This window comes from Bufo gargarizans, chromosome 3, assembly GCF_014858855.1.
Source record: "Bufo gargarizans isolate SCDJY-AF-19 chromosome 3, ASM1485885v1, whole genome shotgun sequence".
Taxonomy (NCBI): domain Eukaryota; kingdom Metazoa; phylum Chordata; class Amphibia; order Anura; family Bufonidae; genus Bufo; species Bufo gargarizans.
In genome coordinates, this window is record NC_058082.1 from 157,191,469 (window position 1) to 157,205,600 (window position 14,132).

At 41.4% G+C, this 14,132-nt stretch overlaps 1 protein-coding gene across 13 annotated transcripts in view; it reads right to left on the reverse strand.

The window, feature by feature from the left end:
* Positions 1-452: 452 nt before the first annotated feature.
* MYCBP2 (MYC binding protein 2) overlaps positions 453-14,132 on the reverse strand; it is a 256,943-nt gene continuing 243,263 nt past the window's right edge. For all 13 annotated transcript variants that reach the window (XM_044284706.1, XM_044284710.1, XM_044284705.1 and 10 more), the window contains 13 exons: positions 12,694-12,977; positions 12,350-12,446; positions 9,317-9,436; positions 7,366-7,467; positions 6,329-6,457; positions 5,645-5,777; positions 4,948-5,051; positions 4,681-4,869; positions 4,117-4,224; positions 3,708-3,917; positions 3,025-3,132; positions 2,691-2,856; positions 453-1,457 (listed from right to left, as the gene is read on the reverse strand). In XM_044284706.1, the coding sequence (XP_044140641.1) occupies positions 1,342-1,457; positions 2,691-2,856; positions 3,025-3,132; positions 3,708-3,917; positions 4,117-4,224; positions 4,681-4,869; positions 4,948-5,051; positions 5,645-5,777; positions 6,329-6,457; positions 7,366-7,467; positions 9,317-9,436; positions 12,350-12,446; positions 12,694-12,977 (1,866 nt within the window). In that variant the 3' untranslated portion in view covers positions 453-1,341. The remainder of the gene's footprint in view (positions 1,458-2,690; positions 2,857-3,024; positions 3,133-3,707; positions 3,918-4,116; positions 4,225-4,680; positions 4,870-4,947; positions 5,052-5,644; positions 5,778-6,328; positions 6,458-7,365; positions 7,468-9,316; positions 9,437-12,349; positions 12,447-12,693; positions 12,978-14,132) is intronic.

Below are 14,132 nucleotides of genomic sequence, written 5' to 3' on the forward strand. Positions count from 1 at the left end.
TGACCACCGTCGTGACATCATTAGCCTGCGGGAAGGCGCTAGAAAGCCGTGGCGCTACTGCGAGCGCTGCTGCCTTCTCAAATAGGTGATTGGTGGGGGTCCTGGGTGATGGACCTCCGCCTATCAGATGCTGATGACCTATCCATTATCCAAAAGGATAGATCATCAGTAAGAAAAAAGGTACCCTTTAAGGCAGTCCGCCTGTCATAAGTGTTTCAATTGTTTAAATCAGCACAGAGATATTCCAGTACACTTGTTTTCTTACAAAAAATAAATAAATGGCCTGCAAGAGCTGTAAGATGGCAGTTTGAGAAATTTGTAGAAGTTAGCCAACTGGGATTACACAAATGTTGGATGAAGGCAACTATAACTTGAACACAACTTTAAATCAAAAACATAAAAGAACATTAGAAGTAAAAACATAAAATAAAAAAATAAACCAAATTCAGAAAGACTTTGCAAATATGATTTAAGTCTTTATTTTTCTTTTTAAAAGCCATTCCTCTTAAATAAGATCCTAAACATTCACCAGACTGTCACTGTATAAAAATGTACAGTGGCTTTATTGACATGTACATTCCATAAAGTTTACATCTGCAAAGATATGAGGCACACTCAGTATTGCACTTCATTAAAATTTCAGGCTCAAACATAACCCAGAAAGTTAAATGAAATTGCCTTTGTAATGTAGTAAATCTTATACAGGACAAACATTGATATCTTTATGTACTATGTACAGCATTTGTTACAACTTTTATACCTTGTTATGTTTATGTGCCCTCCAAGCGCAATGTCTTTCTTCTCAGCCGAGCACACTGCACAGCTCTCCAGCAGCCAGAGTAATATTAACAGTCTAGAGATACATATATATATTCCTCTTTTCTCCACGAGATGCAGGTATATGTGTACAGGCTATTCGAAAGTCAGTGCTCATTACTGTAACTTTTCTTCTGATCATACATATACTGTATACATATATTTATATATCCATGATATGGGGAACCTTCTCTATGCTGTGTAGTACCCAAGCATTTTATACATATCTGGTGCCTGGCAGTGGTGCTTTATGTAATGACCACATGCAAGCACCTCACAAGTAGTTATCAGTTTCAGAAAGACAAAACATTGAGCTTGGTATGAAGAGTATGAACTGGTAAATACACAGCTGGATCTGGTGCCACCTTCCCTTTTAACCTTGTTCGCAGACTCTTATGTGGTCCCATCCTGACTGGATGCCGTCGTCCAGAACCTGCCTGGCGTGATGGACTGCTGTTGTCCATTTCAAAATTCACAAAGCAAGGATAAAAAAAATCTAAACTGGAAAAAGTAGTATGGGCTCAGTTAAAAAGTGTGAGCATTTCTGCACACTCCACAGCCCAGAGCAAACTCTTCTCCGGTGGGTGGGTGGACCACATGAAGAGGGCACTCCGTCCCTTCAAGCTGTTTGCCTTTTGGACCTAGAAAGAAAAATATAACAACGATAAAGCCAGCTTACTAAGAACAATTACAGCAATACAATGACAGGCTTTCATTATCTTTCGTTATGCAATACACTACAATATGGTCGTAAGCAACATAACAATGCTTGAGAAAAACTTCTGTAAGAGCCACAATTTCCTCAATATTTGGCACATATTGTGCAGGATAAAGAATCCATCTCACCAGGTAAACCATTCCCAAACAAAAACATTTAGAAAATGTTTACCTGTCTTGTCCCAAAATTATATTGATACAATCCTATTTTCTACACCATGTCTAACAGCTCGGTTGTCAGCATAGCCAAGCAGTCTGTATCTGATCACTGAGGTCTTCACCCCAAAGCAGAATTACCAACGAACAGGGAAAGGAAGAGAAGAGCTCTGTCTTTCAATAGTGTATATAACCAGTTTAAAGGATAACTGTCGTTTTTTGTTTTTTTTGAGTATTAGATTGTGGAGATTAATATCACCTTGGTGGCCCTATTTCAACTTTTCACTGTGTATTCAATTACCCCTTAATTCCACATTTTTGTTCCCTGTACGGCCTACTTTTACCTGTGCTTAAAATAGGGTTGCAAGGCATAGTCCGTCTGTGTGTTGAAGGACGGAGGACGCAGCGTGCAAGGTCACATTGCTGACAGCCAGGGACTGTAAGTAAATGATTAAAGCCAGGTCCTCCCCAGCAGCTGATAACAGTGCCTGGGCTGTGAGCACTTCTCCCTGTCCCTGCGCTTGGCAGACGCTCCCTCACTCAGCAGACTGGGACAATGCAGAGTGAAAGCAGCGCAGACCAGGGATGGAGATCTGCAGTCTGCTCAGTGTATAAATGAAAGTAACATGTGGTAAGAGGACCCCTTTGTGCTGCAGTATATTAACCCTTTAGGGGGGAGGACTCTGGTTACTGACACTTTTGGGGGGCTATTGTTACTGGCTAGTGAGGGCAGGTAGGATTAGCCTCAGGGTGAGGGCAGTGGCAGCCATCTTAACTGAATAGTGAAATTGCAGTCTTATGCAAACTGGTTGCTGAATCTTATTAAATATGGGATAAGTCTGTCTAATAGTAACTGATTCTGGAATATCATCATGTTATTAGTAACTTCATATATGAAAATTGAAATTAGGGTCTAAATGTGACAGTTCTCCTTTAAGAGAACATGATGCTATATGCAGATACCCTGCAAAACCGGACAACACCAATACATCTGCACCTACCTGCAGGGCAATGTGGAAGTTCTTCTTTTAGTATGCTGGTCATTCTCTGGAAGTCATCATGGCAAGCATTACAAAAGTGTGTTGTTCCAAAACAGAAAAATACAGCCACTGAGCAGCAATATCGACACTTGTATTCTAGGAAATCTGTACCATGTTTTGGACACATCTGGAACAAAAGGACATGGTACAGCAGTTAAAGCCAATGTCTGTATACAGCTATGACATCAGTCAGGACTGTGTAACAAAGATTTGACGTTTTCTAGCATTCATAGAATTGTAACATTACAGTTTGAGGCATGATGAGTATTTGTGCTCCTCCGGTATGTTATCATACCTGAGCCCGGGAAACATCTGAGCATGCTCCACATATCAGCTCTCTTGGATCATAGTCATCTCCTTGGCCAGCCTCAGCATCGCAGCGAGCTTCCCCACCAAAATATGCCTAGAAAAAGTGGCAGATTTGTTGTTTTGCAGGATAAAATTCTTCAAGACAAAGTAAACTCCTCCTCCCCCGTCAATGATGTTGGTTAAAGAAATCTAAATTTTACCCATAAAAAATACTACAATTTTCTCATGTAAAACAAGTGCCAAATACAAAGGTCCCCATTTTAGGGCTCATGCACATGGTCATAATATGGCTCTATGCAGGAGCCAATCAGCTGTTTGAGAAGGCACCGGAGCACTGTGGCCTTCTCCCTGCTCACCAAGTATAGCAGCTGTGCTTGGTATCACGCTCAGCCCATTCACTTGAATGGGGCTTAGCTGCGCCTAGGCCACGAGACAGATGAACGTGTAGTCATTGGCTTAGAAGATCTGAGAAGGCTGCTGACATCGCTGCTGCAAAGTAATAATCAGTGGCGAGCACCGCAGTAAAAGCACTAGAATGATTCATTTATTATTTCATGTGCATGAACCCTAACACTAGTTAGGATAGTTAGGAACTCTAAGTTACTAGTTACCAGACCGTAGGCAAGAAAACAAACTACAGATTAGGAGTGTGCATGCTCCCAGAATTACCTTTTTGCATTTGTAGCAGACATAATAAGCATATCGGTTCATGGCATAACTGGCTGGGTCATTGTAAAATCGTACTCCTGGCGTAGTGATTGCGTCACTTTTGTGTAATCCTTCATACTCCAGCCTCATTAAAGCTTTTCTTCTCACATCTTCATAAAGGTCTCTGATTGGGTCCAGGAGATCTTTCAACACTGAATGATTTATTTTGTTCTACAAATAGACAGACCAGTTACTTTCCATTTTACCATCAGGTAGCTCAGTCCATAATGAAGAGGATAATAAAACTGATGGAACTAAATACTGGCAATTAATTCACTATTCTGAGAAGCAGATGGGACCTGACTGATGTGCTGCGGCACAAGTAGTCGTAAGTAATACTGGGTATTATAACTCTATGCAAATAAATTACCTTACAGATCGGACAGGTCATAAAACCAAAAGTGATCCGTGGCCCCAGCCATCTGTTTTCTAGGACACGTCGACAACATTGCAAGTGGAATACATGGCTGCAGTCCAGCTAGAAACAAAATCACAATTACAGTTAAATATATCATACAGCATTAACATATTATCTGGGCTATAAGACGGTTCGAGCAGCAATTATAAGCTGATCTGCCCCACATTTCCTTCATGGATGAAGCAGGCACCACAGAACCATAAGGGGGTGAGAGCTAGTTATCCATGGTGTTGCTACTGCCATCCCTTTCCATAAGGTGAAGGGTTGTTCGTTCTAGCAGGCTCTGTCCAGCAACAACATATTCAAAGTGGCCATTCTTCAGTATGAAATATTTTAAAGCTGGTAATACACATTAGTCCTGTGTATGAGGGGCCTGCTGACAGCAACTGTTGGATTCAACATGGCGGACCCTGTAACCATAGCACAGATGAGTCCATCTTTTCACGGATATAAATCATGCATGGTATTTTTACATGTACAGTGTTATGGAGCAGCATAATAAAACACAAGCTCAACCTGAATAGCAGGAGCTGCTGAAAGTGCTTCAGTAAAGCAGATCATGCACATATCATCTGCATCCTGTTTCAGATTTGTTGCATTTTTGTCACAGCCGTGTAGACAGGGTAAGCAGTGGTCCTCATTCTTCACACCGCCACAAGGATGCCCACATGGGTGAGTCTTGCTACAAGCTGTCTTTGCATATTCCTGCAAACAGGACACACATTGTTATATGTAGGGCTATTACACCTCTGAAAATGCCATCAACAAGATATTTTCACTAACCTGACAATCAGCGTCAGAGCATACACTGCCAACAGCCGATAACTCGGTGCCATTTCTGGAACCACAAAATCTGCAGGTTTCCGAGCTGCTGCTTGCAGGCTTTCCTAAATAAATAAAAATGGCATACATTATAGCATGTCGTAGTTCGTATAATATAGTAAAGACGAGTCTATATGGGTACAACCTATGACAAAAGGGAGCAAATATTTTAAATAGGTTGGATTGTGGAAAACTATTTAATATCCTGCACACTTTTCTAAGCAGCGTTCTATATTAAATACATTAGCAGGATTGGATCCCTTTCATGTCTTTATAAGAGATAAAATCTGAAAAATAAAAATCAATCCATTGTAAAATATTTGGACAGGTTTCACTGCAGGATTAAAGAGTTGTCCCATGGGAAACACCTATCCCCTATGGATAAAGTATCTGATCAGCTGCTGCTCTAAGCGTTTGGCTATCTTGGGCAGCCCCATAGACTTGAATAGAGTGGCAGCAGGCATGATTGACTGAGGATTCATTTCCTTGGGGGAATCATGGATCCCCAATGCTCGTGATAGGCATGGACCCCAGTGGTCAGCCTCCGGCAGATCAGATAATTATCCCCTATCCTGTGGATAGGGGATCTGTGTTCGCGATGGGACTTCCCCTTTAAGAGCTAAACTTAATAAAACTGTCATTTTAACTGGACACCTACCTGTCTGTTCTCTGAATTCTACCATTGCTTTCATCGTTTTAGAGTCTGCTAGCGCCATCAACCAGAATAACTTGGTTCTTCCACAGCCCTCGTGGAGATCAACTTTGATTGCTTCTTCTTCCTCTTTGAAAACCTGCAAAAAATATTACAGATGGTTATTGATCATTAGTTTGATCCATCCTGAAATTTGATGAAAATTGGAGAAGACGGCATCCTGAGTATACTGCAATCCAATAGGGAAAAAAAAATTGATAGTTGCATAGTAGTGTTTAATGTCTCTCCCCCTCCCCCAAAAAACTGGTGATGCTGAGGTCACAGTAACACCTCAATTTTACAGTTACCTAATGATGAAACTGTCACCATGGATCCCTTGACTTAAAGGGAATCTGTCACCACAGAAACCCACCACAAACTGCTGTAATAGGTGGATAGGTGAACATGCGTCAATTCAAAATAATTTTTATCTTTATAGCCACATGCATTGCCCCACAGTAAGCCTGGAAACTGTATGTTATCTGTATGTTACTGAGGGTCTTGCTGTAGTGTGCACTAGCATGAAGCACATGGACTGTTTCCACTCGCTTGCTTTCCCCCGGCATAACCCCAGAGGTTTAGTGGTGACAGGTTTTATTTAAATAAATAAAAAAATGTTTTTTTAGTAGCAGCAGCTGTGGTCCATTTTACCTGTCTTTGATGGGATTTTGTTCGTCGATGGAGGTGGAGAAAGCGGTCACAGTCTGTGCAGAGATTCCCACAAGCATTGCACAAAATGATTGCTGCAGTTTCACCATCATCATGATTATCACACATTGGCTGAAAAGAGAGAAAAAAATAAAAATAACAATTGCACACACAGTCATATGTGCTCTTTACTTTTAAAGCAAAACGACATTTATAGTAGAAAGCATGTACATGAAAGTTTCTAGTAACAGGTCATCCCCTACTATGTCCCTAACGGATGTAAGATCTGCTTCACAGGAAGTATATTCCATGCACATCAGATCGTTGACTGATCCTATCGAATTGGCAGGATCCAACAAAATATGACTTGTGGTCTCTTTAACAGAAGGATTCCATCATAAAAAGAAGCTCATCAAATTTAGTGCCGCAAACAAATCAGTGATGTAACAAACTATATAACATTACAAAAAAGTAAAAAAAAAATGTCTGTAGTTAGAGGGAGTGTGTCACCAGGAAATGCACTGTTAAACCAGGTGCAATGGGGATGTGGGACCAGCCCAACTAAACGTATTGATACCTTTCACTTAGCGATCTGTTGCTTCATTCTGAAGAAAAATGAAAAAAAAAAAAAAAAAGTACTTGTAATCCAAAATGAGCCTCCATCCTCTGCCGTCCCCTCTCTTTCATTAACCGGGCCAAGTAACATGAATATGCAGTAACTTGTCAATCAAGAAAAGGGAAGGGCTGGCAGAGGAAGCAGGAGAAGCAAGGGTGCACAGAGCGGCATGGACTCTGTGCACTTAACTGCTCCTTTGCATATGGATTAAAATTACTTTTTCTCCATAACGAGGCAACAAATTGCTAAATGAGAGAGATCATACATTTATTTAGCTAAGGTAGCCTACACAGCACTGTGTCTGGATAAACAGCGAATTTCCTGGTGACAGATTTTCTTTAAACTGCACCAAGTCTGCAGTGTGAACAAAGTTTAATAATTATATTTTTAGTGAAATATTTTAAAAAGTACTTGAATGGTTTACCATTTGTTTTTGCTGTCCATCTTTCCCCATCCACCTTCCAGAAGATAATCTGTCCACGTGATCTTGATCAAGCACACATAAAGATGCTACAGCCAGCCATAGCTAAAATTACATAGCGGAAGATTAGTTTTTACATCAAGCGAGCTGAAAATAGCTAGTACAGATCAATGAAAAATTGATATTATTCCTTATGCTTAGGCCGAATGCACACGGCCGTTGTTCACGGCCGTGAGCGGTCTGTGGAACCTGCGGCCTGGATCCCTCCTGAGAGCAGGAGCGCACGGCGTCACTGGTTGCTATGACGCCGTGCGCTCCCTGCTGCCGCCACAGTACAGTAATACACTGGTATAGATCATACCAGTGTATCACTGTACTACTTGCGGCGGCAGCAGGGGGCGCACTGCGTCATAGCAACCAATGGCGCCGTGCGCTCCTGCTCTCAGGAGGAATCCAGGCCGCGGTTCCACAGACCGCTCACGGCCGTGTGCATTCGGCCTTATATGTCAAGCAAGCAAGGATTTGTTGTAAATGCCAATAAGTCCGGTAATTGCACTCCAGTTTTCTGTATGTTAAAAATTCTTAATAAAATATACAATTATAAAACTAAAGTCTATTATGTACAATTAGTACGAGGTAATGAAAAAGTTTACTCAATAAGAAAACTACATGTAAAAGTAGTACACCCTAAAGCAAAACTTAAAGGGGGGTGTCTCATTTGCAAGCACGACCACTGCTACTGGATTGCAGGGTGGTCGTAACCCCTGGATATGAGCAGTGTATAATGCGATGGAGAAATAAACCAACTCAGCATAGGAGGCAATATGGACAATCACAATACATTAGTAAGTGCCTTGTATTAACTTTCTGTACATGATAAAAGCCATTTTCTGAAGTGAGACAACCCCTTTAAGTGCAAAATGATGTGTGAAGCCAGTGTTTCTGTATGTCTTCTGTTTTCAAAACATATCCACAGAAATTTACCTAATTTACAACTGCCCATGCATACAGTAGGTTACAATGATGTTGCTTGCTGCCTCCGATTTTCTAACATAGCAATTGTTACGGTTTTAACACAAATTCTAATCAACTGGGACATCATCCACCTTGCTGATGCCAAACAGAAGTATGCTCCTCATTTATACAAAAAAGTTAAATTAGGCAAAAAGGAAAAAGTTCCTTTCTTTACCGTTATCTGCGGCTATATAAATACACTGAAACCTCTCTAAAAATTGCCTCTGAGAAGACCACCCCTTATTTCTCAGAATATCTGAATAGTTACAGTGATCCTGTATGCTTAAAGCCTCATGCACACATCCGTGGAACACGGACCGTGTGATATCGGCCTGGATTTCTTATTGGTTGCTATGATGCCGTGCGCTTCCTGCTGCCGCCGCAGTACAGTAATACACTGGTATAGATCATACGAGTGTATTACTGTACTGCAGCAGCAGCAGGAAGCGTATGGCGTCATAGCAACCAATAAGATTAGTTTTTACACGAACCGTGTGATACCAAGAAATCCAGGCCGGTATCACACAGTTCGTGTTCCACGGACGTGTGCATGAGGCTTAAAGGTGTTCCCAACCTTTTTTTTTACTGATAATCTATCCTTTGGATAGGTCATCAGCATCTGATCGGCAGGGGTCTGACCCCCAGGACCCTCGCTGATCAGCCGTTTGAGAAGGCAGCGGCACTCGAGTAGCACAGGACTTCTCGCTGCTTCCCGCAGACCTGACATGACAATCACAACTATCTCACGGTCTGGGAGCAGCTCAGCCCCACTGAAGTGGCTGTCTGTACAGAACATGGAAGCTGCAGTAAAATAAAAAGACCACTGGAGTTTACTGAAGAATCAACATCTGTAAAAGTTTTCATTTAACTTTTTTGGAATATCCTGATCTATATAAGAAAATCACTAGTATATCAGGGCATAAAAGGTCAGAAAACTTACCCTGGTGGTTGCAATACATCTCACTGGGGAACGATACTCCTCCTCCATCTTTGTCAGTGCAATGATTGTCTCTGCAATTGCATTTTTCGTGACTCGGGACCAGGCCTCAGAGAGGTGCCCCTGTAATAATGTTAAGGAGGACAAGTCAAGCAACTGAAGAAACATTTAGGGGCATATTTACTACAGCTGGCGTTTCATATGCTACCCTTAGTAAGACCACTAGTGTGAAAAGTGACAAATCTATGAAGAGGCACAGACCTCTTTATAAAACTGGTGCATTTTCCGGCAGTCTGTGCACCAGAAATTCAAATCCATGCCAGCTATGACCTGTGAGGATTTGAACTATAATATGCACTAAATTCTGGCATAAATTATGGGCCATGGAAAGCCCTACTCACTATTAAAAAGTGACAAATTATGGCAACTGCCATTATTTGTGACTTTATTATCCCAGAAAAGTAGCAGAAAAGCTTTAATAAATTTTCCCCTTAAAGAGGTTTGCTGCGATTTATATAGTGATGGCCTATCCTTAGAATAGGTCAGCAATATTCAATCGGTTAAGGTTCCCAGCAAAGAGGAAGCCCACTTCAGCTCAGCTGTTCTGCAGCAGCTCTGGTGTCGGAACTACATAAGATCTTGGACAGAGCTGGTTACTGCAGCACTGATCCCATTTACATGAATTAGAGTAGTGCTGCAGTAACCAGCACCATCCACTACATAATGGACAGAGCTACTGCAGGACAACTGATTGGTGGGTTGCTAAGATTCGAACCCTCTCCAATCTGAGATTCATTACCTATTCTTAGGGTAGGCCATAAATCTTAAAACATCAGAGAACCACTTTAGTTGTTTTGTTCTGCCAACAGGAATCATGTACTTATATTCGAAGCTTAACGGGTTACATGGTACTTTAACAGTGTTGCATCGACTGAAACAGAAGCAGCAAAATAAAGTGTCCTCTCACAGCTTCATCAAAAGCAAACCTCAAACGAAGTTACTGCAAGGGCACAATCACTCAAATATATTCCTGACCATTTACTTTTCTGTTTTGTCTCTTTTTCCAAAGCAACACATTTTTGCAGATCCATCTGTATGTGCCCCATGAATCTGCATGAATATATATGAACATGCGTTGTCTGATTTAATACACTTTTTTTTATTTATTTATTTTCAGCCCAAAAAAAAAAAAAAGTTTAATATCACACCAAATAGTAAAAAAAAAAGTTAAAAGGCAAATTAACTCGTTTTTTGATGGACCGGTCAAATATGGTACAACCGACCAGACTATGTTTTACTCTGAGTGTGAATTTAGACACTTTTTCCTCTCTTACTGGGCAAAGCTTCTAGGCCAGGGGTGGCCAACCTTACAGACACAAAGAGCCAGAAAAAAAAAACGTATGACTGCCAGGAGCCACAAGGTATACCTTTACACAAATATGCGTGCACACGACCGTATTACTGCAATGGAGTTTTCAAACATTTAAAAGTGCATTTAAACCACCTTTCCTACCTGTAATGTAGACCGCGTTAGTGAGACTTCTGGCAATCTTTGTTTTTCACAATGTGTTTCAAATCTGGCTTGTGTTCAGCCGTTGCTACTCGAGGCAATTCTTTAAGGGTACTTTCACACTAGCGTTAAAGTTTTCCGGTATTTAGTTCCATTATAGGGTCTCAAATCCCCCCCCAAAAAAACGCTTCAGTTTTGTCCCCATTCATTGTCAATGGGGACAAAACTGAACTGAACAGAACGGAATGCTCCAAAATGCATTCCATTCTGTTGGTTTCCAAGACCCACAATGCAAGTCAATGGGGACGGATCTGTTTTCACTGACACAATCTGCCACAATAGAAAACGGATCCGTCCTCCATTGACTTTTAATGGAGTTCATGACAGATCCATCCTTGCTATGTTAAAAATATGTTAAAGATAATACAACCAGATCTGTTCAACCGGATGCAGACTGTTGTATTATCAGTAACGGAAGCCCTGCCGGATCCAGCAAAAACGCAAGTGTGAAAGTATCCTAACGTGTGTCAGTAAGAATCATCTCAATTTGACTTGTTGCTTTATCTGTCACCGGCGGGGGTTTCAAACAAATTATGTGAGATGGTACTTTGGGGATCACTTACTAATAATGTTAGGCACATGGGGTCTAGTCCAAAAGGCATGTGCCCAGCCTGACATTAAAAATAAATGACCCCCATCATGTTTAAAACATGGCAGTGGCAAGATTGGGGTTAATGAGTCACATTAACCCCAATCCTACTAGCTGTCTGATGCATATGTTTTTTGCCTGCCTCTATTTTGAGGCAGGCTACTCTTGTGAGTACCTGCTATGCTGGCTGCTCAGTGCACTAATGCACACCGACTCCGGGGCTGAGGACAGGACACTCAGGAGGAGGAGGTTGCTGCTATTCACCAAGCTCACTAGCTCAGACGGCGCAGCAGTTTATTCCCTCCCGGTTCCTCCTCCTGCTTTAATTAGCCACCCATTCATTGGTGGCAGTTGTGCGCGCTCGCGAGCCGCGGGTTGGCCACCCCTGTTCTAGGCCTTGTCTTTATATGCATTGGTCTTTGTATATGAGATTAGAGCTTAACAGAGTTGTCCAGCCTTGGAGCTGACAAACTTTATGCTATAAAAAGGTAGACCTTAACATAAAGAAGATCATTCACCTATTGACACTCCCATTGCTGTTCTGTTCTCAGAGGTTTAAACGGTACATCACTGCTACGAAATAGCACAGAGACTTAAACAGTATGTCATTGCTGTGACGTAAAGCTCAAACCACTGAGGTTTGTGATTGGATGCAGCGGTCACGAGACCCAGTCGCTACATCCCGCAGGGATCAGAAGCAGCCAGGAACAGTATAGCATAGGGGTTGTTGGCTCCAAGGTTGGACAATCCCTTTAACAGGCGCCCTAACAAAAATGGCTGTGGAAGTCCTGCCTAAACTGCTTCTGACAGGGCTGGAGATTCTAGTGAGTAGAAATCTCCAACACATATTTATGAAGCCAAATTGTTTATAACTTACAGCTGCCATGTCTTTGATTAATTTAATAATGATTTCTGAAATCTGAGTTGGAGTTGAGCCCTTCATCCACCAGTGACTTTCACCTCTCCGTAAGTAACTGCAAAAAACAAATTATAATGACTTAAATTGTACACAAGACATCTCATTGTAAACCCCATGATTCTCATGGATTTAAAAATGTTCTTAGATACAGAATTAATCAAATATAAATATTGAGTAGGTTATTAGAGAAGCACATGTCCCAAGATCATTAAAACTGTTCACTAACCCATCTAGGGTGGGTCTCTAATATCACCCAGATAAATAAAAACACATCTGGAAGGAGGCAAAGCATTAGACTGTACCTGGAGTTAAAAATCATTGGTAATGTGACAGTTGTGACCCCTTTCCCAGCACTCATTCCTGCTGTGCCAGTAATTGGGGTCCCCTTAGCCTTCAGTTGAACTGTAAGTGCCTTAGCAATGCAACCCAGGAACATATCCAAGATGCCAAGCTTGTTCCAGTCTCCTTTCTCGGTAGAGTGGATGATATCGCTGATGTCAGCGGGTGGAAGGGACTTTACTCCTATGATACTTGCAAGACGAGATGGAGTCACTTCAGGTAAGACACGACGAAGCAATGAGGTTACCTGTGAATGAGACCAAGAACAGTGCATATTACTTTAGCAAATATAAATACCCTGTTAGGCTATGTTCACATACCATTTTAAGCCAATTTTTGGTGTAAACGCCAAGAAATGCGAGAGTGTACACATTGACAACCATTCACCCGATGGAGACCATCTGTATACATTCTTTTGCAGCATGGAACAGTGTAATAGACTATGCCAATTTGTAAAGAAGGTATATAGTTAAAAAAAAATAAATAAATAAAAAAATAAAAAAAATACTGCATGTGGCCTTTCAGGGGCTTCCAATGTGTGCCTTTTCTGGTTCTGGTCCAGAAGAACATTGTTATGTCACTAATAGCCTCGGAATTTAATCGAGGCCATTAAAGTTGGTCCATGATTGTGTTAACCCCTTAGGTGCCACAGTCCATAGCTAGTGATCCCTTTGTCAGCCATCTTCCCTACTACAACACAAATATGGGGACCAATATTCTGCTATGGCAGCTGGGTGCCTAAAAAAAGGCCTGCCATCAGCATTTGCCTGTTAGACCACATGATTCACGGTCTAATAGTTTTCCTGTCCAAAACACATGCAGTACTAAGGTGTTAAGTGACTGTATGCTATGTACCAAGACAGGAAACCATGGGGGAGATTTATCATTTTATGCCACCCCCGGCACTTAAAAAAAAAAAAAAGAAAAAGGAGCATGGTGTGGTGTGGGGCCATTGGCTCTAGCAGATGTATTATCATATGCCATCTTTCTGGTGTAAATGGTGACTAAAATCTATGGCAGCAATGAGCTGGCAAAGAATTCATTCTATGCACAAGGACTGGCAGAGGATGCGATTCATTTATATGGCACTTAATCTCCTCCCATATTTCTTGCTTTGCGAACATCAGTTTTGGATTTTCTATTCATGGAATGTGCTATACCCATGATAAGATCTCATGGATCCATCGTTCTTCATACTGTATAATGTCTAGAAATAACCAAACTAAGCCAAATTGTGTAGTATACGGAGACACCAGAAATTTGTTTCATTCTTGGTGCAACCGCTGAATGAAGGAAAGGTGAGTGCATTATTTGTATGGATGACACAAACTATCCCAACTTAGGACACCACTCACAGCAAAACATAACATAAAATGTTATCTTAATTGGGCCAGAGAGCAGT